Here is a 27,999-nt window from a genome sequence, read left to right as displayed (position 1 = left end):
GTTAAAACTTGGTGCCCTTTCCAACATCATAAACCTCAATATTGATCTCTCTCTTGTTTTTAAAGTTTAGTTGATTGAAGTTCTCCATAATTTCAACCATTGTCTTTCCTTTGGTTTCTGGCACAAAATAAATCAGGAAAGCTGCACTCAAAAAACAATATACCACAAAAATCAGGAAACAGAACTGTCCAAGTGCATCCTAAAAGCAAAACACAGGAAAAACAAGGTTTCCATAAAGTGTCTTGACAATTTTAAAAATGTATTACAAACAATGAGATATTGAGACTTTTTTTTTTATTGTACTCAGTTTTACTTTCTTGCCATGTTCAATGTAGCAGAGCCTCATCAGTGGTTGCAGTCTCATCTGTTATCTTTTGCTTTAGTTCAGTAATGTTACGTATGTTTGTTTGAGGCTTGATATCTTTAGCATAGCCCCATAGAAAGCAGTCCAGAGGTGTGATATCTGGTGAACATGGGGGCCACAGAATTGGTCCACCCCTTCCAATCCAACAGTCTGTAAATGCCTGATCGGGGAACTCATGAACATGCAGACTCCAATGTGATTTAAAACTTTTATAACTACTGAGTACAATAGAAAAAATCATTAAGTAGACATTCATAATTTTCTTTCTTTTTTTTTTTTGGGATCTAATCAAAATGAATGCATATTACCACTATGTATCCAAAAGACAGTCCCACGAGGAACATCCCAATCCAGTTTATGGTTCCACTTATCACATACGCAGATGGGCGCCATGCCTGTAGGAAGAGGTCAGCAGGCAGGGCCATAGAAACACCAGCTGAAAAGGTTACAATAATAAAGTCTGTCAATAAAAATAAAAGGCATATCATTAAAAAAAATAAAATAAACTCACAAGGTCCCAATCCATAAATGCTGATAACACAAAATATAAGACAAATGTTGATGTATGGGATTGCTGGATTTAGGTCCTGTCAGGAGCAAAAAAAATAAATGTTATGTCAAACCAGGTTTATTTTGGTTAATAAATAATTATTCAGGGCACAATATAACTGAAGCCATTGTTGTTCTTAAAACTATTATGGGCTATGGCAATACTCTAGTCCTATTTTAGACATGGTTTAGCCCCAAATTGGATCTGGAATAGCTTGTTTATTACATATGGGAGAGTGCACATTAAATAATATGTGTTAGTACAGCATGTTAATGTGCCAGAGTTAGCCATGCAGACACATTTTCATACATAGTCCCATTGGCAGGTTGATGACAGAAAACAGGGCGCAGGCACAAAACATTTACACATGACAAAGACATTACAGATAAGTGAGATAGTCAGACCTGGGCTAGATTGGGTGGTCAATACTAAAGTGTACCTTTATGTAAAGCATGACAGAGAGAATAGCCATGGTGATCCCCATCAGGAGGTATCCATATCCCATCAGCTTCTTCCTCCCAGCTCGGTCTATTAGGAAAGACTGTACACAGAGAAATGTTGTTTGTAAGCTTATCGACAAGAAAACCTTTTATTGAGCCACTCATCCATGTGACAATTACAAACTGTTCATGTATGGATTATATATCCACTTTAAGGTGCACTAATTAGTTCTGTGCAATATCTTTGGTGTTCCTAGTATTGTACCTTTCTGGACTGCCTGATGTTTTTCCTGGGATCTGCTGTAGCCACCCCTCCAGTTTGGAGGTTACTGCCTCGAGTTCTCTGATGACCATGAATGCTGGATATGGGATGAAACCCTCCATCCATGGTAAGGAGCTTTCGTGTCTTAACATCTGTTGACCTTATGATTCCTGTTGGGTATCTGATTACTGGCAGGGTGCAGCTGTTTATTGCCCAGGTCTTGTTCTTCTTGTTCTTACCATTGAGCTGACTTCTTAGGACTTGCCTTACTCACTGGAGGTATTTGGGGGTCAGTGTTTCTCCTTTGTATATGCCACATTTGATGGTCATTTGTACAAGTGGCTTGCCATTGGCCTCAAGGGTGTTTTTTCACAAGCTTTGTAATGAAGGCTCCTATTGATGTTGTGCAACTCCGGGCATTCAAGTGATCCTTGCATGTGGTATTGAGTATAGACATCTTGTAAATATATATATACACACAAGATATTTACTGACTTACACATAACAAGATTGTGATGAGCTCTGTTGCTCCAAGGCCAATTGTCAGGTAATGCATTTGGCTCTTTGGGACTCCTGATTCCAGAAAGATGTCAAAGGCGTAGAAGTACAACTAAACAAACACAGCAACTGTAATTCGTTAGTATACAGCCTAATTAGTTGACGTTTTAATTATCAAAAGAGTCTAAATTTACAGCGTTGATGCCGCAGAGTTGGATGCCTGCGCAGGGGATGATCAAGGTGAGCAGCTGCCACCTGACGCAGCGTGACGTCAGCACGTCCTTCACTGTCTTGGCCAACTGACCTTGCGCATTCTCCCGCTCCTTCTGCATGTCGTCCAGCTCCAGTTTAAGGTCCTCCTCCTGCCACAGCCACTGCAGGGCGCGTTTACAGGCCTCTGTGTCGCCCTTGTCGATGTAAGTGTACCGCGGGGATTCAGGGAAGAGCAGCAGCGTGGAGAACTGGAAGATGGCAGGAAGACCACTGACAGCCAGCAGCCATGGCCACGCGCCATCTGTGCCCAACAGCTCTCTGGGTAAAGTGAACAAAGTCAAGATTAAGAGGTTATGCCTGTTATCCTGTCTGAGAACAAATGTGAGAGTGTAAAATGACTCATGAAGTTGTTGTCATATTATGAAAAAAAAAAAAAAAACCTCATCTAAAATGAATTTGCAGATATATTAAAATAAATAGGCCTATTACAAAAATAAGGATTGGTGCTTCATAATGGGAATGTCTATATATGCATAGTAAATAAGCTACATAACCTTGAGCTGAAAAATAAAGCTGTTTTTGTTCTGAGCAGAACTTACTTGATCCCAATAATCTGGCCAAATACTTTTCCAAAAGCAATGAAAATGGAGCCTGTGAGTGTCAGAAAGCCTCGGAGTGCCTTTGGAGAGCTTTCACCCAGGTACATGAGGTGCACACTGAGACCCAAACCTGGGCAATAATAGATGAATGATGAGAGTAGTATGCAAGATGTATAGCAAACACATGGAAAGGAAGCAGAACATACCAACATTGTATCCATATAAAAACCTCCCCAGCAGAATCATCTCAAAAGACCTGGCTGTGCGACTGAACAGCACAAGCACGGCAGCCACCATTGCCACAACATTATTGATCAAGAGAGCTTTTTTCCTAAAAGAATAAAATACTTTTTTAACAAATTACAATTACAAATAAAGTGCATGCATGTCCTTATGTTGCTAAGTTTTGGGTTTCTGTTCAGTCTCAGTCAATGGGAATTTCTTTTGAAATTTCCCCTCATGTTGTGTGTTTTTGAGGGGAATTTCACACCTTTTCTGATTATAATGATTTTGTTAGGAAAGATTTTCTATAATGACTTTAAGGTTTCAACAATATTGAAATAAGTTTTCTTCTTCCCTAAATAAGTTTTCTTCTTCCCACTCCTTTTTGGGCAATCGGAGATACTCTTTTTTTTGTCTGTGTGTGTGTGTGTTTTGCTGTCTGTTTTGTTTATTAGGCCCGAGCCCCTACAGGGCGTAGGGCCTATTGCTTCCGCAACGATGAGTGCGAAGCACTCATCGTTGCAGACTGTCTTCACGAAGTTGCGCGCGAAGCGCGCAACTTCGTGGCAGCACCGCGACCTTGCACAGACTCCTGTGTCCTAGCAACCCATGCCGTAGGCATGGGTTTGCATATTTGTTGTTGCTAGCATGTCAGCGTCAACATCGAGTCAATGGGCTTCGCCCATTGACTCGATGTTGACGCTGACATGCGTCAACAGGAGTGAATAGCAGGAGTCGTACCCCCCTGCACAGACTCCTGTATCCCAGCAACCCATGCCGTAGGCATGGGACATGCATATTTGTTCTTGCTAGCATGTCAGCGTCAACATTGAGTCAATGGGCGAAGCCCATTGACTCAATGTTGACGCTGACGCAGCGCGAAGCGCTCATGTCCCCAAACACACTCCTGACATCGAGCCCTATCCAAGCCCCCATGCCGCAGGCATGGGCCATACTTGTTACTGCTAAAATGAATGGAAGTCAATGGGAGGTCAATGGCGGACCCCGACGTCATGGCGAATGACGAGCGCGTTAGCGCTCGTCATTCGCCATTGACCCCACGGTGACGTGGGGAAAGTCGAGAGCTTTCAAAAAACGTATAATATGTCATTCTAATGTTATCGGATATATTGTTTTTGCTAAAAATATTATTATTTTTATTTTTTTTTTTTCTTCTTTCTTCTGCACTTTGAGCAGGAATTTGACCCCCTGAACATTTTCAAAAACTCACCAAATTTTGCCCAAAATTCAGGTCTGCCGAAAAATTTATTTTTTTATGTGGTGCATCATTGGGCATAAAAAAATGGCGCGACAGCGCCCCCTGCAAAAGTCAAAATACATTGCGTCAATGGGAGACGTCCCGACGTCAATTTTGCCGTAGAGCCACGAAATTTGGTACACGCATTCTTCAAGTGATGCCAAAAAAAAAAGATTATTATAGCCACGCCCTCGGACGCACCGGAAGTCGGCCATCTTGGATTGAAAATTCCAAAATGCCGAGTCAGCGTTTTCGCTGACCTCGCATTTTCGTCAACTCCTCTGAAGGCGCTTCACCTGCAGGGCTGAAATTCACTGTACATCATCTACACAAGTGGGGCATCAAAAGTTATCCAATTTATGATGATCCTTTTTACGGTTTCCGTGCGGCGAAGCCGCAAAATTCCATCGGAATTTTTGCAATTTTCAAAAGTCAAAATTTGCTCCCGTTTGCACATGCAAAGTCCGATTTGGCTCAAAATCGAATCAGTTGTAAAACTTTCCGGCCTAATTCTAATGTTTGTGAAAGAAATAAATTTGGCACGACAGCGCCCCCTTCAGAACATCTAATATATTTGTATGGACAGCCGAAAATTTAGTTTTTCCAAATGTTACCAAATTTGACACAAAATTCCATTGGGTCATCCCAATCAATAAAGTCAATCAGACCTATGTCGTTTTATGCACCATGTTTCCATGGTGATGCGCCAAACTGCCAATGTTATCCTAATGGGAAACCTTATAATTTTTCCCATTCATGGGAATAATATTAGTTTCATGGAATAATTTGAAATTTGGCACTATGACTCTTCATGTCATCCTGATCAAAAAAGTCAATCAGACCCATGTCATATTTTTCACTGGGTTGCCATGGCGATGCGCGAAAGAGCCCATGTTATCCTAATGGGAAAATTTCCAAATTTTCGTACATTTCAAAGTCTTATAACAATTTATTCGCTTCATTGAAGAATGTGAAATTTGGCACAGTGATTCTTCAGGTCGTCCCCGTCAAAAAAGTCTAGGGGGCCAAGTTTGTATTTTGCACGGTGTTGCCATGGCAACGCCAAGAAAAACCCTTATTTTTCCATTTTGTGTATCAGCACTTCCAATGTCTATTGACTTGTTTGGTGCCAAATGCAGCCCAAAGGTGCAATAAAACAGAGGCAAGTGGCGCGTCAGTGCCACCCACAGGGAGTGCCAGGTCGGCCGAGATCGAAGCATGGCCCGTGAGGGCCGTTCGATGCCGCTTGCGGCTTTATTTATTTTTAGGCCCGAGCCCATACAGGGCGTAGGGCCTACTGCTTCCGCAACGATGAGTGCATGGGCCCCGTCGCACCTTGCACAGACTCCTGTGTCCTAGCAACCCATGCCGTAGGCATGGGACATACATATTTGTTCTTGCTAGCATGTCAGCGTCAACATTGAGTCAATGGGCTTCGCCCATTGACTCAATGTTGACGCTGACATGCATCAACAGGAGTCAATAGGGGGAGTCGTCCCCCTGTCACCCCCTGCACAGACTCCTGTGTCCTAGCAACCCATGCCGTAGGCATGGGACATACATATTTGTTCTTGCTAGCATGTCAGCGTCAACATTGAGTCAATGGGCGAAGCCCATTGACTCAATGTTGACACTGACATGCATCAACAGGAGTCAATAGGGGGAGTCGTCCCCTGTCACCCCGTGCACAGACTCCTGTGTCCTAGCAACCCATGCCGTAGGCATGGGACATGCATATTTGTTCTTGCTAGCATGTCAGCGTCAACATTGAGTCAATGGGCTTCGCCCATTGACTCAATGTTGACGCTGACATGCATCAACAGGAGTCAATAGGGGGAGTCGTCCCCCTGTCACCCCCTGCACAGACTCCTGTGTCCTAGCAACCTATGCCATAGGCATGGGACATACATATTTGTTCTTGCTAGCATGTCAGCGCGAAGCACTCATGTCCCCAAACACACTCCTGGCATCGAGCCCTATCCAAGCCCCCATGCCGCAGGCATGGGCCATCTTTATTACTGCTAAAATGAATGGAAGTCAATTAGAGGTCAATGGTGGACCTCGACATCATGGCGACGTCATTGACCCCACGGTGACGTGGGGAAAGTCGAGAGCTTTCAAAAAACGTATAATATGTCATTGTAATGTTATCGGATATATTGTTTTTGCTAAAAATATTATTATTATTTTTTTTTTTTCTTCTTCTTCTTTCTTCTGCTCTTTGAGCCGGAATTTGACCCCCTGAACATATTCAAAAACTCACAAAATTTTGCCCAAAATTCAAGTTTGCCGAAAAATAATCTTTTTAAAATTTTTATCCCTCGAAATTTGGAACACACGTTCGTCAAGTCATGCGAAACAGAAAATATTATTATTATCGTACCCCCTGACAATCCGGAAGTCGGACATCTTGGATTGAATATTCCGAAATGTCAAGTCAGTGTTTTCGCTGACCTCACATTTTAATCAACTCCTCTGAAGGCGCTTCACCGGCAGGGCTGAAAATCACTGTACATCATCTAGACAAGTGGGGCATCAAAAGTTATCCAATTTATGGTGATGCCTATCACGGTTTGCTTGCGGTGAAGCCGCAAAATTCCACCGGAACTTTTGAAATTTTCACATGTCAAAATTTGCTCTCGTTTGCGCATGCAAAGTCCGATTTTGTTCAAATTCGAATCAGTTGTAAAACTGTCTGGCCTAAAGCTACTCATTATGAAAGAATAAATTGGCACGATAGCGCCCCCTACAGAATATCTAATAAATTTGTATGGAGGGCCAAAAATTTTGTTTTCCGAAATGTTACCAAATTTGACACAAAATTCCATTGAGGTCATCGCAATCAAGAAAGTCAATCAGACCCATGTGTTTTTTTGCACCGTGTTGCCATGGTGATGCCCCAAATTGCCAATGTTATCTGTTCTGCTGCTCCATAAGAAACGTCTTCATACATAGAAGTCAATTGAGGTGTGACTGTTTTTTCTGTAAATAAGTAAAAAGATGAAACTGAGGTCTGCTCTGTGACTGTTGTTCATTTTGGATGCTACTACTTTTATTCAGAAGCACACCGTAAATAACTGTATTAGGTCATAACTTCAGAATTATTTACTGTAAATGATTAAAGCCGTACTATGAAATTAAACAAACTAAAAATCAGAAAGTATGTTTATAAAGTGTTTTACAGGCATTTAATTCCATGAAACAATATTTAATACATAGGAATTTAAATATTACGATAAGGAAACTGACAATAATAAATCTATTTAATATGTACGTCTATATTTTCCTCCTCCATTGTGCATGAGAACAAGATGACATGCACAGGCAACCTCCCCTGTGTAGTTAGCTCCGCCTTTTAAACAGATATAAGGCAGTGTCCAGAACTGAAGACGCAGCTTGGACAAGCAGCCAAACATCTTCACTCCTGTAACTTTTTGTCCAGTTGACAGATTTGAATTTTTCATTTACTAAGGAAAACTCTGCAGTCAGTAGTGCTGTTACTGTAGCAATGGATATATTGCATTTTTACATGGTAAAAGATATTCTTAACACATAAATATACCAAACTTTACCAAACATTAGGGCTGGGCAATATGGTCATAACAATCTGCTTTCACGTGGTGATTCTTTTTTTCCCATTTAATACAACTATCAGCTTGTAGTCACAATTTTTTCCATCCACTCATAGGATAACCTCTGTAAGGGTCTGACTGGGTGACAGCTGGATTTAATCAATCAGGAGAAGCAGAAGATTTTATGTACCTCTTAAAAATAGAACAATAACATGAATCATGATTGAAATCAAAATTGTCATTTGACTCCCAGAAAACCATGATATTGTTTTTCATGTCACTTAATGAATACAGGTTGGGGTTGTGTATGACGTTATGGTGTGGCCATATTTTCATGTTGATATTATGCCGCTGACTGTTGAAATCTGAACCTGAATCTGAGTAAACTTGATGACCACCTGATTTTATTACACTTCATTCACTTCATTGATGTTTTATCCCTGAGGCACTCACTTTTTTCTTAACTACTGAGTAAACAAAGTATTTATATGACAAAAAAGGCATAGCATATGCACACGTTATTCCATTCACACTGGCAGATTAATCAATCAAGCACCAATGACACACAGCCAAACATTTAGTGTCAGTGTTTAAAACTACCACATGTGAGGTGACGGGCAGTATATGTGTGTGTGGCATGCCACATCTCAACTAAAGATGGACTGGTTTCACCCTGTAACACCAGGTGGCCTTCAGCTTCCATGTAGACGTTTTTTTAATCTCACACCCCTTTGGAGTGTGCATGTGTCTGCCATGACATTTTATAACCAACCTTTCTTCTGTGGTCGCTTAAACACACAGTGCAGTTAGAACAAGAGACTCCGACTGGTCAGTAGGGTCAGCTCTGTCCTGGGTTGTCTGCTGGACTCCGGAGACGGACACGACAGATAATGGACAAAGCCCTCACCCACTACAGTACAGTACAGTAGGTAGTGATGCTGCTGGAGGCACCATATTATGAACTTTGAAACCAAATACAACTAATAAAACATGTTAAACCCAACTATGATAAAGCCCAATATCTCTATTTTGTCATATCACATTATTCCAAAGGTGTGTAGTGGTCTAAACTTTTCTGCCCTCAAGGGCAATAAATATGCTTTATTAATCCAAACCACTCCTGCCGAGAAAAAAACCCCCAAAAATCACTGTAAATAAACTTCATACGTTATGTCAAAATGTGCAAAAACATTGTTTTAACACAGTTACCTGTAAAATATGTAAGTTAATACACTGATATGTTTACATACATTTTCTATTAAATAAATAGAAATTAGTTTAATTTCAAAGATTTTATTTATCTCATCAGTTCAACTGTATTGTTCTAAACTTGACAACTTAAAATAAAACCAAGACAAAACCCAAAACATATTACAAATGTGACACAAAAGAGCACATTTATTTACCGTTAAGTCATTATGGAGAATAACATAGCATCATGCTATTGCTAATCAAAACATTACCATTATACATCACAAAATAACTACAACATCAATACATGAGTTGGTGTTAGCCATGTAACTGTAAACCAAAACATGTGTATATACACATTCACACAGGAACATGAGAATTGATTTAACCAACAAAAAGAAAATCAACAATGAAACAGACAAGCAAATTAATCAAGAGAAGACAAGCAAATGGAGAACTGTACCCCCATTCTTAGACCCTCCCTTCAAGGTAAAAATCAGTGGGAGAAACTTTGAGGAGAACCACTGTGAAAGAGAGATCCACTCCCATGGACAGATAGCTGCAGATGTGACGGGACTAATGCAAATCCATTGGCAGATAGAGTTCAAGTCTGTAGGACCAGAGCCATTCAACTAAGAGATAGAGAGGGGCCCATCCACAGCATGAGGCCACCCCAGACAGGCACCAGGTCATCCAACCAAGCGAGGAAATGGAGGGTCCAGGTCCACAGAACCAGATCAGGGCACAAAAGGGCATTTAGAGTCCAGTCATCACTGGCTGGTCAGTGGGAGGGCATCTGAAACGGAAGGGAACAACAAGTGAATAGCAATGAATGAGCTCCAGGTGAACTGAATAGTGAATGCTCATATGAGTTCACACACATTTTTATTTTCTTTACTAATTTGGGTATTTTGAACCACTCTTTGTCTGACCCATCACCTAGAACCTGTTTGTCTTGGGGGACCCTACCAGGAGCATAAAGCCCCTGACAACATAGCTCCTAGGATCATTTGGGCACGCAAACCTCTCCACCGCGATAAGGTGGTGGTTCAAGGAGAGGAGGAAAGGAAAGGAAACACAGGATAGAAGGAGAGAGAGAGAGAGGGAAACAAAGGACAGAAAGAGGGAGAGAAAGGACAGCAAGAGGGAGATAGATAAGAGTTAAAGACAGAGTTAGAGATAGAGTGAGGGAGTCAAGAGAGTTAGTTAGAGAGAGGAAGCGAGAGAGAGAGCTAGAGAATTTGGAGAGAGAAGGGGGGATGACAGAGGGGGGAAGCAGCGAAGGGGGGGTAGAGACAGTGAGTTAGAAAGACTTGAGGAGGAGCTAGAGACAGACTGAGAGATGGTGATGAGAAAGACTGAGTTACAGAGAGGGACAGATGAGAGGTAAAGAGAGATAGCTAGATAGAGAGTGTGAGGAAGATGGAAAGAAAAAGAGAAATGGTGGTGGAGGGAGAGAATGGGAGATGGAGAAAGTTGGACAGAAAGTGACATAGTGAGTGTATACAGTTAGGGAGAGAGAGAGAAATGTGCAGGTGAACCAGTCAGTGGAACTTTGACAAAGGACAAACCATACAGTATGTGTGCACTCATCACTGTATGGTCACATTAAATACAAACATATATAAGAGTTAAATATACAATAAAAACACATCACCTGATTACAACACTTTAAAATTCATGATTAACAAGGCGCATAATAAACACTAACACACCGACAAGTCAACAACCATTTAAAACCCATTACAACAATCTCCATGATTCAAAATTAAAACAACTGCAAGTAATATAAATACATGATTAAAGACAAAGCAACGCGCAACAATGTGATGAGATGTCAACAAACAACAACTGTCCATTTTAAATAAACCAATTCAGACTAATGTTATGGCCTATGTAGATCTAAATTTGAAAGAAAATACGATCCCCTCATGGTCACTAAAGTATGTTGGCACCACTACAGAATCTATATCATACTCTGTAGATTTAACATATAAATGATCGATTAATGTCCCCCTCTCTGTTGTGGGAGATGTGACATATTGAACATAACCTTTTTCTATCATAAAATTGCAGAGATTTGAAGATTTCAATATGTCATCATTAAAATCTCCCGTCACTGCCACAGTGGCACAATGTGATTCAAGCCAATTCAATAATCTGTCCAAATTATACTTAAATAGAGACATGGGGTATGACGGTGGACGATAAATACCAGAAACTATAATTTTATACTCTGCAAAAAAAATCACTAAACATTCTAAACTAAAATCTCGTACTGTGATTTCATAGTTAAGGTTTTCTTCACAGAAAATACCAACGCCACCGTGCTGTTGGTGTAGTAAACTAGTCAGTGCTGGATGGTTACTCTGTTGATAAGATAAACTACGGGGACGACTATGGAAGTTATAACCTTCAATGTGACTAGTTTGAAAAGATGAATTTACAGTTAACCATGTCTCTACCACAGCGATACAGTTAGGCTGCCAGTGCTGTGTGCATGAAGCCAAATCAGACACATGCCGCTCTAAACCATGAACATTCATATAAAAGAATGTCAGGACATGTGCCTCTTGTAGGTGCCAGGGCATACTCTCGACTATGAAGGGAGGCATGTTCTGAAGCGCCGCTCTAATGCCATCATTACAATAAATGGCATCTTCATCAAAGTCCTGAATGACAAGACCTTCTAAACTCCTAACGCGACTAAGGGCCACATACGCCTGACCCGCCGTGAATACTTGTTTAAGGGACACCACTGCTTGATCTACAGTAACACCCTGTACTTTATGAACTGTGCACGCCCACGCAAGTTTAAGAGGAAACTGACGCCGCTTTTCCCCTCGTTTATTCGCCTGCTCCTCCTCTGGTTCTATGCGAGTAGAACCAGTCAGATGAGCAGGGGTACGTGTTTGCCTCCTCCTCTGTGCGCCTACTCGATCGTCATCAAATTTAACATAGATTGCTAGAGGGGGCTGTTTTTCCTGTGGATTTTCAACTATATGAGTAACAATACCACATACCCCATTTACCAGGCCGTCGGCTAAGTCTACATTTTTACAGAGCATTACACGCGCATTTACACCCAGGATTAATGACTCCTCCAAACTGGCTTGTTTGGATTTATGGAGATGGCCTTGTATCTCGATTAACTTCCCGGTCTTTTTGTCATAGCCAAAATCACGCGCACTAATTATTACCTTTTCTGGACATACTTTATTCAATATCTTTAAATTATAATTTGATACAAAGCTGTTTTTAGTGAAAATGTGTAACACGTCGGGATCTTCGCCTGTTTCACAATGTTTTAATATATCTATGTCTCCATCAAGCAGTGGTGTCCCTCTAGAGTGCACTCTAAGCCGATTTAATAGCTCTGCAAAAGTGTTATCTTTTTGTCTGACTACAATTGTTAACTCAGCAATTTTGAATAAATCTGTAAATAAATTAACACCTATGTTTTCTTTGTACAGAGCTTGACCCATGACCGGTGATAATTGATAGAAATCCCCAACAGCGATAACAGACACATTTCCAAATGGAGAAAAGTCACCTGATTGTTTGATTTGACGCAATCGCCCATGAATATAAGTAAATAATTTTTTATCAACCATGGATATTTCATCAATTATTACAATTTGTAAATCCATGTACTTAACGCGCAGTGTATTAATCTTTTCCTCCCCCAGTGGTGTGTAGGGGAGAGAAACATTAGTACCGATACTAAATGTTGTGTGGATAGTAGCCGCCTGTAAATTATATGCTGCTATCCCTGTCGGAGCCGTCAATAAAACACTAACATTATCCGGACTATGGCAAATAGGAGCAAACAGCCGCGACGCCTCGTATTGAATTGCTCTGATCAGGTGACTTTTCCCTGTGCCTGCTCCACCTGTGATATACACGTGCAATGGTTCTGGGTTGTTACCAGCAACTTTGTCTAAACACCATTGCCGTATTTTGTAAAAAATGGACAATTGTTGCTCATTCAGAGTTTTCACAAGTACAAGACCCTCTTGACGACTCATCACATTTCTTTTCTCTATGTTACAAACTTGTTCGTTTCTTACAGCCAAGTCTGGAATAGCCTCTTGCTCCTGCTCAGAACCAACAGCCTGCAACATCTCCCTAAACTCCTCCCTCGACTCCAACCTCTCCACTTCCTGTTCTGGGCAGAGCAAGCCCCATGCATCCTCATGAATCTCTCCAGATTCCATCTGTTCATGAACCTCATCCAAGTCCTCAGCTGCAAGTTCGAAGTGACGCCTATTCGAATCAACTATCGACTTTACCAATTGTACAGACTCGTCACTCAAACGTACATCCCCAGTTTTATAGAAAAGTTCAAATGTTTCAAATGGAGGCGGTTTCAGATCAGTGTCGACGCGATACGGCATGAATAACTGAAGAATACTTTGATGAAATAACTCTGTGTTTTTAGTTTCAGAAAAACGCGCATATCTAACAACTGCGGGCTTGGTCCGTGTTCTTTTAGTAATCGCACCCAATCCGTTTTGTAAAAGAATAGGATTTTTACATTTGTCCGACGGCCCGAGCAAGCGATATTCGGATACGAATGTCGCGATGCACATGTCATTAAATGTGCTGTCATTTGGTCTATTTAAATAACGATCAATGGTGTTTGTCATCCAAATGTCTTCCCCCATTTCATCATCTATTTCGCCAATTGGTTTGCTCATACGCACTATATTATCACCGGTCGGCACAAATGTAACTTTTCTTGAAAACTCTTTTAAATGCATGTTTGTCACGCGGTAGACAGCTTCCTGTGCAGAGACATCACGATTATGAAGATAAACGCTGCCCAATTTTTTAAATGCCTCTTTTGCACTAACATTACCTTTGGAAGCTTCTTTTTGTGCATTACTTAACAATAAACCCATGTCTCTTTCTGCTTTAGAAATATATGAAATAATGTAAACGACACAAGCCCATGCATCTACAACGTACTGGATGTCCATATTGGCGTTCCAGCAGGTTAATAATTTCTCGTTGTAGTTATTAATCCAGGCTTCACCCACGTCCCTCTTTAAAACTATGTGCGTGTGTCCATCTAAAACACTGTACACTTGTTCAAATGTGAACTGCGATAAACCCAACAACGCAAACAACTCCTCTGCACTAAGACACAGGTTAGTTTCATCAAGAATAGCATTCTTCAGCACGCTAATAATAAATTCAGCTTCCTCCTTCGTAACAAGAGGCTCTGAGTCAGGATCTTTTTGTTTGATGAATGTACGCGCTGATACCGGACGTGGAAAATTGAAACGACAGACTTTGTTGTTTTTTTTGCATGTTTTTGAGTGACGCTTAGAATGCTGCTGCACCGAAGTAACTTTTTCTAGTAAATCTGGATCAGAGGGTAGTTCACACATAACATATTTATCAACAAACTGAACTACCTCTTCATCTGTATTTACTCCAAGCTTTGGAGCATTTTCAATCCAAAATAAACAATGGACGTGGGGAGACCCGCGCTGTTGGAATTCTACACGATAAAAATAATCTATGACTTTACCGATTGGCTGAGCGGGGGAAAGAATGACTTTACGTAAAAAGCGGTGCCAACGGGAGTCAAACATGCGAGCCGCGGTTACAGGGTGACGACGCAACAGGTCACATCTCTCAGCCCAATCTAAATCTTCAACACTACGTGTACTACCTTCCTGCTTTAAGAGCGTTTTAAGGAGGCTTGGCCAGCGGAGATCTGCGGAACTGAACGAACAAAACCATGTTGGAATACCCAGCTGACGAATGCACGCAAATAAATCTTTTTGTGCAGTCTGCCAGAAGGGCGGCGTACCTCTAATAGGCTGCATAAAACGATAACCGTTGTCATACTGTAACAAATTTTCCAAAGTTTCTTCGCCTGCAGCAGCATTGGCCTGACCAGAATGTCCCTTTCGTAACGCTATTGACACTTTTGACACAACCTGTTGAACTTCTAACATATACAATGCCAAGAAAAGAAACTTAAAATTTTGTGCAAATCTACCATCCACATGCAGCAGTCTGTTAATGAAATATCTACACATGGTCAAAGGAACAGGCCGAGGACTATGAAATGTATTACGACCTAACGGAAACTCTTTTGGAAAACATTTAGCCTCATTCTCTTTATCAGACAACAAACTAACTGGACTATTCCCCTCGGCTGGAGCCAAATTTAAAATACCCTCAAAATAGTGATCAAGAGCTTCCTGAGCAATATCGACCGGCATGAAAAACGTATCCTGGTACATACAATGACGTTGCCTATCATGGAGAAGCTCATCATCTAAATCTTCGGTCTGCTCCTGATTGTCCTTGACCACATTACCATCCGCACCCGTATCAGTAACTTCTACATTAACGTCCGTACCCGTATCCATAGCTTCCTCTTCCTCTCTAACAAACTCATTTACCCACTCTTCATTAAAATCAATGTCTAAATAATACTGATTGTTTTGTTTGAGAAATGCAATGGCCCTCCGTACGCGCTCAGTATCTACATACTGATACTCGTAATGTCCTTTATACGTAAGTTTACGCTTAAGTTTAACGGGCAACAAACAACCGTCCATGTTAGTACGCGGCAATAGTTTCACTGATTCACTAACCCTCGAAGGCACGCATGTCACCGGACCGTGGATTCCTCGCTGACCCCCCTTTGGCAAAGCTAAAACTTGCATAAAATTAATATTGAGAGCAACTATGTGCTGTTCAACAGTGTTCAAGCAAGCGAGTTCAGGTGGAATATCGTCCAATTGTAAATTATTCACTGAACATTCTGATGGCATTTGACCTTTACAAAGTTTTGTGTTGCAAGTGTAGCAGATCCATAAACTACCTCTACATTTGGAGAGCGGGCATGGAGCTGGACAATCACTATCGCACGCATGTAAATAGGCCTCAGAGATACAGGTATTGGCTACATCCGCGCATTTTGGTTTAACCATAAAGTCATCCTTTCTACAAGGTAAGACCTGGTTTCTAAATAAGAGTTTTAAACACACGCAGCAAATGTACTCTGGACCATCTTGATCTTCATTTACAAATTTTTCCAAAACATAACTGAAATTTTGCTGTTTTTGTTTCAAATGCTTTTGGTTGTTTCTGAATGCTGCCCGAGTTTGTTTTCTAAATTGCTCATTACTGTGATATTTTTGTTTGCCCAATGCTTTTAATTTTTGTTTATGTTTGAGATTTGTTTTATACTTGCATTTACTGGCTGTCTTAACATTTTCTTTATGTTGTACGTTAACTTTATATTTCTGTATGCTGATAGCTTTAAGTTTATTTTGATAATTTAAATTAACTTTATATTTCTTTATACCAGCAGCTTTAACTTTATTTCGATGTTTTAAATTAACTTTATACTTGTGTATGCTGACAGCTTTCAGTTTATTTTGATAATTTAAATTAACCTTATATTTGTTTATTCCAGCTGCCTTAAGTCTATTCTGATATTGTGAATCAACGCTGTATTTACTTTTATACCTTGATTTAATATTTTCTCTATACTCCATGTTGGTTCTGTATTTTTGCTTGCTTGCTATATTAATTGCTGCCTTTTTTTTCTTTCTATACAATTCATTCATTCCATATGAAAGTTTACTTGCAGCCTTCTTCCCCTCTCTATACTCCGAATCATCTCTATATTTTTGTTTCCCCCTTTTTTTTGAGGCATCTTTAACATGTGTGTGATGATGTCTATAATGTGTCCGCTGTTTTTCTTTGATCGTCTCATGATGTGTGTTGTAGCTGCTTTTTAAATGCTTAAGTTTTTTCTTTTGCATATACTTTGATAATACAGGTTTTATGTGAATTTCATCATCTATACTAACCTGTGATTTGAGAGCTACCTTTTTAGACCTAATGTTGTAGCTCTCCATTGAAAATTGGTAGACTCGGCAGCATTCATAACAACCATCAGCATTTGGTATTTTCACACAAATTACATTTTCATAATGACAACTGTTAATATTCTCTAAATAGATGCCATTGTTTGACACAGGCTCAGTAGTACAACTGTATCTCAGCCAATGTCCATTGTAAAATGTAAATACATCGACGCCTAAATAATCCGCAGCTGCCTGGATTTCTACTTCTGTGGCCCATGTGCCAACTTTACGCATGTTTGACACACTGATATATTGGTCCACAGATGAGTGGCCATCGCGCAACAGGGTGTTGTATTTTGAAGGATTTTTTTCAAGCTGTTTCACAATTGCAAGTCTAATTTTACGATGATATTTTTGAGTGCCACTAATGGCCTGTGAAACTGCCCGAAAGAAACAATTCCCGTCCGCAACTATTTTGTCATTTTTACATGGCACTCCTAATGGCCCTACAGTTTTTGGATCTGCCACACCGAGCTTCTGAAAATCAGCTTTAATGTGTTTGCACAAATCCTTACAAACACTTTCATTTAGTGGATTAAAGGACAGGGCACTGTCTTGAACACTGGTAAAGAGCACATCTAAATCAACTTCCATGTCCTGGTTTGTGTTTTTGTCAGGGAGTACAGAAGAAGAAACTTCTGCGGCCTCTTGGCACTTTAAGCCCCTCACACTATCAGAAACAACTTCAATGTCCTGCTTTGGGTTTTTATCAGGGAATACAGAAGAAGAAACCTCTGCGGCCTCTTGGCACTTTAAGCCCCTCACACAATCAGCTGCAACAACAACATCAACACCAGTCAATTCAAACTCTTTGACAGACTCATCTGCATCATCACCATAGCATGCAGCCAATGTGCAAAAAAAACTATACAGCTCATCAATATGACTAAAGTACATAACCACACTTTTACCATCAGGATCTACCAACCCTTCAGCACTACGCGAGTGAGAGTCCACCACAGCATACCGCCCATTGTCTTTAATAACGGCACAAGCAGCACCACAGAGTGTCATAAGACATGTGTTGTACTGTCCCAACATTTGCTCTAAAGCACCATCTAAAGTTACCCACGCGCCCACCTCAATAAACTCATGCTCAACAACATTTGCAGCCCCATTAACTGGCTGACTGAAAGAAAAGCTAAACTGCTGCCCATCTATAACTGACTCACGTGGCAGGTCTGAAGCAATTAACAAGTCACGCCCATGAGTCAAGCCCCGATTCCGCCGATCTGTGTACAGTGCATCCCCAAGATTCAAAACCAAATCTAACTGCCTCTGATCCCATGAAAACACATTACACACCGAGTGCTTAGCTAAAGCTACCAAAGCTATCGCCATACACTGTACACCTGCATACTCAAACCTAAAATCACCCTGATGAAAACTACCCCTCACGACAGAAGGAACACCGACGGGTACAACATGTGCACAACAAGACTTATCTTTGTCAGAAGCTTTCTCCTCTTGGACAGCTGGTGGAGGGCTGAGAAGAGAAGGCTGACTGGTCACAGAAGAAGAAGGCTGACAGGTCAGAAGAGGACAGGTCAGAGGCGGCAGCGGCGGGGTCACAGGAGGGCTGATGTCCATGGCCTTAAAGATGCAAAGAAAATTTATTAAACTAATCTAATCAGGCTGTTGCTGTACACTTAATTTTTCTGCAATATAATAATCTTTAAAATAAACTCACCTCGTCCATCAACATCTGCATTTGGTCCCTGGAACTGGCAAGTGACATTCCTGGAGTCACTTCCACATCTCCGGACTGCAAAAACATGTCTACATTAGCACATATTTTGTTTAAATGATAAACATATTGGAAAATAAAAACAAAACACAAGAAGCAAAACAAACCTCGTCCTCCAGGAAAGTATCCAGGATGACGACGCTGGTAGGGGACGTTCCTGGTGTCACCTCCACCACAACTGCCTCCGCCTACAAAACCATATATAATTAAAAACAAGTACAGGCAACAATGTGTCAAAAACAATCAACATATTCAAAATGACACAAACCTGGTCCTCTTCCACTGCAGGCACGAAGCTGGATGGTGAGCCGGGTCTCACCTCCACAACCACAGGCGCTGCCCCCACCTTCATAAAATGTAATAATATTAATATATTTTTAAAAAAGCACAAATTCAACAAAACATGTCTGAAAATGTGTAACACTCACCTGCCGCTTGGGCCGGCGTTTCTTTGAGGAAGCAGCCTTGCGACGCCTCGCCCGAGACGTCTAAAACAAAAAAGGATACATAAGTTACTCAATCTCACACCAGGCAATTGTTAACTTTTAGCAATGAGAAAATAACACAAGACGCTTACCTTCTTTCCCGAAGGAAAGGTGGCCACGTCCTCCACAGAGCTGGTCAGGCCAAATGGAAACCTCGCATCCATCTCGACCAGCATAGCAGGGCTGAAGAGGACGGGCGACAGGGGGATGGAGAAGACGGTCTCCACCTTACAACAGAAATTTTAAAAAATATATAAATCACAATACAACAATAATGTCAACGTCAATATTTAAAGACAGGAATGACATTCACTAACCTCCCGTTGAACCAGGCGCCCCTTGGGACCCACAGGGGAGGCCGAGTCCCTAGGCTGGTTCTGTAACGAAAATATACATTAAGAAACAGAATAAACCACTTGGGCTTGAAACTAAAAAAGTAACAATCTCTCACCTTTCTGCCCCGCACAATGGGAATCCACTCAGGAGGGGGTGGTCGTGGCACGGGCAGCGGTCCCGTCACAACCACTCTTGGCGAGACCCTTCTGGTGGATGTGCGAGGGCGGGGCGCCGCCACAGAGGAAGCGGGGGAAGAGACCTCTAGCTGGGTGTAGCAAGCCTGCCACAGCAACTGAACAAGGATTCCCATCCCAGCGTCATCACTCAGGTGGATCTGAAACAAAATTATAATGACATGTTACATAAAACCACTCACATGCAAAAAGGAAGTTGGTAAAATGAGACCGTAGATTGTACTTACGCCATCCCTGCACCACAGCTCTCGTCGGTGTCGGGGAAAGTGGTCGGCTATCTGGACAAAGTTGACCTGAAAGCGGGCTGACACACGGTGGTACTCCTGGCGAAGGAGGGTCTGAATTTCCACGCTGCCAGCAAGGCGAGGTGGGAAATCCACAACACACACCTTAAGAAATAAATCACCATTTACCAACTACACAATACAATCATTATCAAAGAATTGCAGCTATTTTACATACCTTTGGCCAGCGGCCGCAGACATACCTGAGGAGTTGGCCAAACTCCTCTGCAGCCTCGTCAACCGTCCTGCTGGCCGTGAGGTTGTTGCACGGCGCCATGACACACACCAAAGCGGGCTCTGAAAAAAAAGACAATCATTCGTTCAACTTTCTCAATGACATTGTTCATGGTTCAACTATTTAATATTTACCAAAGATGATCTAATGGTCATTACTAAACTCACCTTTGGGTAGGTGCTTAGCCGTCATAGCCGCCAGCTGCATCCGAAGGTCACGGGCAGAACCTCCGGGAGTCGCACTGATGGCAAAGGACAGGCAGCCCTCTGGCATCGGCACGATGGCATCAACGACAGCACGAAGATGCGAGTTCCCGACAATCAGAACGAACTAGAAAAAAGAAGAAAATATTTAACAATCCTCAACTATTATTTAAGAATTTGTTTCATACTGAAACTCATAGACTTGCCTTCTTGTCGGAGGACAAGTCCGGCGGCAAGTCCAACTTGTGGCACTTCCCGGTGACGGTGGAAGTGGGCCACGGCTTCACCGAATGGCGAGAACCAGTACCAAGGCCTAAAAAAGAACCAAGTTTAAAAAAAACCTCAGCATTTACAAAACTAGACAGACATGAAGGTTGTAAAAACATACTGAAATACACTTACGGGTAAAGGTCTCGGCACCGGTGGAAAAAGGCGGAAGGTGAACCGCTATCGGGAAAGCAGGCTTTCCCTCAAGCTGCTCCTCCCTCCTCCTCTTCGCAGCAAGGGAGCGCTTCCATCCCTTGTCCTTAGGCATCTGAAAATAACAAAGTTATAATTGTTACAATTAAAATAAGTAAACGTAATATTTTAAGAGTCAAACCTAGCCCTAAACCAATACATTGGAAAGTAAAAGGTATAAACTAAATATTTCTAATATATGCATCTAACTGAAATGATGTCAGGGCCCCGATTTTCCACTTGTGCTGCATAATCTACTGACCTTGTTATAGTATTTACTGGAAAATCGCCTGCTTCGAGCAGCTTTAAGATTAACTTTAGCAAGTAGGATCACACCCTGAGCAGCAGTTACCAAACCACAACACAAATGAGCTACAAAACCAAATCGTATATGCATGAAGCTTAATGATATTTACAGGTACAGTTATGGACAAGACCAAGACCAGGACTAAAATTAACACCAGAATGGAGCAAGAATAGATTAAATAAACACTTTTATGATCAAAATAAGTCTAAAACTGGTCTTAACTAAATCAGTACTACACCATGACAAGACCAGAACCATTTAAAGCTAAATAAATACCATAATGACTCGGTATGGTTTATATAAGAAACACTTATAATCAGACCAGGACCAGACCAGAACCAGACCTAATTAAAGTAAAGTTATAACCATAATGACTCAACACTGTTACAATCACAGCAGGTCTAAATGAGGACAGTAGTATTAGACTAGGACTAAACCATGATTGGACCGGGCCAGGTCTAAAACCAGGACCGGACCAGAACTAGACCAGGCTTAGACCAGGACTAGACCAGGACTAGGTCTAAACCCATTCTAAATCAGAACCGGACCGGACCTTGACTAGGCCTGGACTGGACCAGGACTAAACCAGGACCAGACACATTGAAAGCAAAGTTATGACCAATATGAGTGAGCATAAGTCGTATAACACACACTGAACAATAACAGTACAACCAGGACTGGACCAAAATCCAATACATACACATATGGTTACTACAAGAGTTTAGTAAAATAAAACAAAACCTAGTCTACAATATAACAGTGACAAAACAGTGAGTGAACCAGGATTCAGGTCCAAAACCATCTCAAAACAGACTAAACCAGACTAGGTCCAAACCCTTTCTAGTAGAGGACCGGACCAAGACTAGACCAAGACTAGACCAGGACTAGACCAGAACACAAGTGAAAAATTCCATCTCTTCTGAGACACTTCAAAGAGCACACATTCACAAAACAGACACTGCAACTGGATAGGAATCAAGACTCCTGCTCTTGGAATGAGTGATATCACTGGCTGTTTTTAGGTTCACTGCTTTCTGATTGGTTAACACATATCAAAATCTGGACTAGATCAGGACAACACCACGACAAGACCAAAACAGTTCAAAGCCAAGTATTCACCATGATAGATGAGCATAAACTGTATAAGACACACTCACAATTGCATTAAGACCAGACTAGGACCAGACTGGGACCAGACCAGGACTGGGCCAGGACTAAACTAGCTCTAAACCAGCTCTGGACCAGGACTAGACCAAACTAGGACTGGACCAGGCTAGGTCTAAACCCGTTTTAATCCAAGACTAGACCAGGACAAGACTAGGACCACACCAGGACCACACCCAGACACATTAAAAGCAAAGTTATGACCATTATGAATGAGCATAAGTCGCAATATACACAGTTAACAATCACAGTACAACCAGGACTGGGCCAGGCCTAGACCGGGCCTAGACCAGACCCAGACCAGGCCTAAACCAGAACACAAGTGAACAATTTTATCTGGTATGTGACACTTCAAACCACACACATTCACTGCAACTACATAGCAACGGCATAGCAACCAAGACTCCTGCTGTTGGAATGAGTGATATCACTGGCTGTTTGTAGGTTCACTGCTTTCTGATTGGTCAACACAGAGCACACTAGACCAGGACCAGGACTAGACCAGGTCTAAACCAGGACTAGGCTAGATCTAACCCAGGTCAGACCAGACCAGAACTAGACAAGAACACAAGTGAAAAATTCTATCTGTTCTGAGACACTTCAAACCACACATATTCACAACACACCCCCCCCACACACACACACACAAAGACCAGACCAAGGACTAAACTTTAGCACTTTAGCACTAAAAGTATAGTCCGTAGAAACACATACAGCCTCATGTTACAAGACCGTGACTAAACAAGAATATTAGCAGTTTAACGCACACATACACAGCCCATATAAACTATTAGCCACACAGCACATGGGGAAACGCCCTAAATAAAACGTTAGCTTAGCTTTTACACAATAGACGGTGAATATTAGCACATTAGCACGCACACATACACAGCCCATATAAAACATTAGCCACACAACACATGGGGACACGCCCAAGAAAAAAAGTTAGCTTAGCTTTTACACAACACGGTGAATTTTCACTACAGCTACATTCAACTAACAAAGCAGCTTTATTTAACACACATTTGAAGTAACCAGCAGTATAAAGTAAATAAAAGTCAGATTTCTTACCTTTATCCTAAGTTCTGCGGTCCGGGATTGAGAACAAAGATGGTTTGATGTCCTCAGTCAAAAGGTTTGGCAAAAACACGGATTCACAGGACAAAATCACGGACAAAAGACACACGACGAAAAACAGTAATCCGGTGATCCGATGATCGCAAAATCGACGTAAAGTCAGCGAAAAGACAGCGAAAGGGCAGTCAAGTGCAGCTCAAACTTTGGAAGAATGAGAGGCACAAAGGGGCAGGGCGACTCTGCACCTGTATTTAACACTTCTGCAGCGTCATCAGTGGTGCGAACTCTCAGCCAATCAGAAGCCAGGGAAAGTGAGACTTCTTTTCTCTGATGTGTCTCTCAGCCAATCAGGACTGAATATTTTGATTCAAAAGTCTTCAGTCTGACCAACTCTTACAAAATGGCTGAATGTTTTTTTCAAAAATTCTCCAGCCTTTTGTTTGACCAAACCTTGCAAAATGGCTGAATGTTTTGTTTAGTTTTTTTCAAAACTTCTCCAGTCTTTTGTTTCACCAATCCATATTATGGCAAAATAGCATCTAATAAACGTATCATAATATCTATCTATGTAGAATTGTATTTATTCTCTTCAAAATAAAATTGAATGAAATGAACTGATTAGTTACACATATCATTGAGGGATTTAAATGCTCACTACATAACTCCACACTCTTTAAGCAGATTATATAGTGCACTCCTTCACAGAGTGATTCGGACACACAGCTCATTACAATCAGATCATGTGACTCTGTGTCTGGGTGTAAAAAGTATAAGGGCGAAACTCTGCTAAAACTTGATCTCTGTCATAAATAATTATCAGATTTGACTGGCACACAAATAGTTATGGATTAATATCATACTATATAATATATCATACTAGTTAGCCTCAAGATGGACCTCACGCAAATGGGTAGGATTATTCTTTTTTTTTTAATCTGAGATGTGGAAATTGTTGCTATTTTAAACCAAAATGGTTTATTTAAGACTGTTTTAATCTATTGTGGGAAATTTTGAGTGCCCTACTTTTTCATCTACTGGACATTAGGACACCACGAAAAATGACGTGATCCCTAAATAGTGTCCTAATTAGGGAATAGTTTGGATGTTTGGACAGAGTCTTGGAAATATGGAATGTGAAATTTGGCACAGTGATTCTTCAGGTCGTCCCCGTCAAAAAAGTCCCACGGGCCAAGTTTGTATTTTGCACGCTGATGCCTGGAAAACCCATGTTTTTGCATTTTGTGCATCAGCACTTCCAATGTGTTTTGACTTGTTTGGTGACAAGTGCAGCCCAAAGCTGCAATAAAAAAGGGACAAGTGGCGCGTCAGCGCCACCCACAGGGAGTGCGGGGCCGGCCTAGTGCGAAGCACGGCCCGCGAGGGCCGTTCGATGCCGCTTGCGGCTTTAATTTTCCTTTATTTTTCCTTGTCTCTTGTATCATGTGTTGATTGACATCGATTGTGGCTGCCTAGGCTATGCAAGAGAAAAGATGTCCATTTGCCCAAGACAAATAAAAAAAAAAAAAAATCTATGTTTAGAACAGTGGTGGAAGAAGTATTCAATTTTGTTACTTAAGTAAAAGTACAGATACCTGAGCAAAAAGATACTCAAATGATAAAATAAATAAAAATAAATCCCTCAGGCTTTTCAGCAGGTCTGAAACAATAAAAAAAAAAATTTTTTTAGGAACAACAGGTGGAAATTAGCCTTTGGCTATAATCCGGTGTGTTTACATTGATGTTATATCATGTCTGTCAATCAAATAAATAAAGTCCTGTTCAAATTGCAGTGGAGTAGAAAGTACAGATACCTGCTTTCAAATGTAGTGAAGTAAAAGTAAAACATATCTACTTGAAAATCTATTTAGATACCTAAAATTTTTGTTTGAATACAGTACTTCACTACTTTTACTTTGTTACGTTTCACCACTGGTTTAGAATATTTAAAAAAATATAATTCAAAATCAGTACAATTTAGAAAAAAAAAATTTCCACAAAGAATAAAAAAATGACTTGAGCACAATAGGAAGTGGAATATTTGCTCGCTACTATCAGGGATATAAGCTTTTTCTTTCTTTCTTTCTTTCTTTCTTTCTTTCTTTCTTTCTTTCTTTCTGTCTTTCTTTCTTTGATTCTTTCTTTTTTATTTTTATTTCTGTTTTGAGCCCTTTCTTGAGTTGTTTGTACCCTTTTTGATTATGTGTTGTTGTGACTTTGATCATTGTTGTTGTGTCTTACCGTCCATATTTGACCGGGAGGCTGCCGCTGTGGATGGCTCCTGCCCAGGCCCCGAGGCTTAAAACAGCCACAATAAAGGACCAGATGAGCTGATTGGCCGACTCCTCCACTGGACTGCCGTACCTCCACATCCATGTGTAGTTCACAAAACATTGAATGTGCTGCAGTGACAGGTTTGTGAAAAAAACAACACATTTTCACAGTTGTCTTTATGGTGTAACTTCACTCCTGGAGTACTACTACCACTTTGCATGCTTTGCCTCTGTTCAAAGCTAAGTGTCAGTCTGCCGAAGGGCAGCTGTGGATATAATAGTATCTTACCCTCACTATGGAGTGTGGAGTAGAGATGTCAAGATTATTAGGTTAATGGATTATTGTCATTATTCAGGTCACAATATAATCATGAAAGCTAAAAAATAATTATCATGGCAATTTTAGAAGAGTAATTTCCATTCAAACTATACTCCAAGAAAGTACAATTCATATACAGTGCATTTTTATTTGGCTATGTATGTCACCTCAACTTTGATTTCATAAACCACATCACATACTGTAATACGTTAGATAATGAAAATGAAAGAAAATTAATTTCACTGTTGTTTGGTCACGATGTCAATAATCATGAACAATGGTGAAATTATGGTTAAGGATAAGGTTAATTAATAAATGAATTAAACTAAAGACATTTTTTTTACAACTGCCTCTAACACATAGGTCTAATAGTACTGTACTTGTATTGCTTGTGTTAAACTTACATCTTTTAATGCTCTTAGGAAGTTGTTACTGTTCTAAAGTACTATATAAATACATTTGATTGATTGATGGATTATGTAATGTTATATTTCAGCCAGATCTGTAGCTTAGCATCTCAATAAAAGTCTTACCTCAGCTGGAGAGGCAATTAAAGAGACCTGGATGCCATATTGAAAGGATCCTCCAATGCCCAAGACCACAGTTAGTAAATACAACCGCCAATACTGCAATAATAACATAATTAGACAATGCAGTTTTACTGAGTATAACAAAAGAAGACAGCGCTATTCACCATCACGAATGTGCAATAGATTAACCCCAGTGCAAATGTTTAACACACACATATTGAGCTGCAGACTCATTTTGAGATGACATTGTCAGTTACATAGTTCTATGTGGCCCAGGCTTGTAATGAAAAGTAATAATTAACAGCATTAACCAGTCTTAACTGAGCTGACGCTCTTTGGGCAATGCAATCCGTTTCAACGAAACATGGTTATTTACTTTTTGCTTTTAAAAAAGTAAATGACTGCAACAAGTTCTATAATAATCATAAGGTGAGAAAACATGTATAGAGGGAAAATTTGGATCAGTTAGTATCTGCAAAAAAAGGACATAAAAGTATAGTCATCATGAATAACGATATGGGTATAAACCACACACAACGCAGTCTGTCCTAACCTCTCTAAATATCTAATACGTGTGCATGTGTGTGTATGTATGCATGTATATATATATATATATATATATATATATATATATATATATATATATATATATATATATATATATATATATATATATATATATATACATACATACATACATATATAACTTTACCAATATATATGACAAGATTTTAAAACATAATGTAAAAAAAATAAAAGGTGACATTTTTTTAAGTCCTATTGAATTGTTTCTGGGCCAAATCAAAAGTATCTATACAAAATAATATTTGCTTTTCTTCTGAGCTATAAATAAGACAACATTAAACAATGTTCAACAAAAAAAGAAGCTCCATTAAGATAAAATGGTAAACACATTGATGTTGGTGATATTGAGTGTCATGATTTTTGTCAAGCAGAATTATAAATAAAATATAAATTGCATTGTCTCAAACCTTGATTGAAGCCATGTTCTCTTCTGACTTGATACAGACAGGCCACAGTATATAAACGATGTGCGCTGAAGTTACACATCAATCTGCTGTAGTTGTGTATTTGTGCTTATTTCCATGATCTGACGTCGTTGTTAGGAAGGGGCAGACTCCTCGCTGGATCCAGCCAGTCCCAGTGCATGTCCTGCTTAAGCATTAAATTAATTTTAACACAGCAAGGTCAGACACATGGACAGAGTGTGAGAGAATGTCCTGAGATGACTACATTGTTTCACCTCACAGTTTTAGTAGTAACTATGTAACATACAAAAAAGTAGTAAATGGCAA

The 27,999-nt window shown here is 40.5% G+C and overlaps 1 protein-coding gene across 1 annotated transcript; it reads right to left on the bottom strand.

Annotated features, from left to right (window-relative positions):
* Position 1: 1 nt before the first annotated feature.
* On the bottom strand, positions 2-27,740 carry LOC117371578 (solute carrier family 2, facilitated glucose transporter member 11-like). The gene is made up of 11 exons (XM_033967279.2): positions 27,676-27,740; positions 26,687-26,779; positions 25,803-25,963; positions 3,133-3,257; positions 2,927-3,056; positions 2,309-2,645; positions 2,116-2,226; positions 1,354-1,455; positions 876-951; positions 673-800; positions 2-199 (listed from the first exon to the last, which is right to left on the bottom strand). The coding sequence occupies exons 1-11, from the start codon at positions 27,688-27,690 to the stop codon at positions 2-4; spliced, it is 1,476 nt and encodes a 491-aa protein (XP_033823170.1). The 5' UTR covers positions 27,691-27,740.
* Positions 27,741-27,999: the final 259 nt, after the last annotated feature.

Source organism: Periophthalmus magnuspinnatus, chromosome 5 (assembly GCF_009829125.3).
Source record: "Periophthalmus magnuspinnatus isolate fPerMag1 chromosome 5, fPerMag1.2.pri, whole genome shotgun sequence".
NCBI lineage: Eukaryota > Metazoa > Chordata > Actinopteri > Gobiiformes > Gobiidae > Periophthalmus > Periophthalmus magnuspinnatus.
Note: the sequence above shows the minus strand (reverse complement) of the source record. Positions and strands in the feature narration are given on the sequence as shown.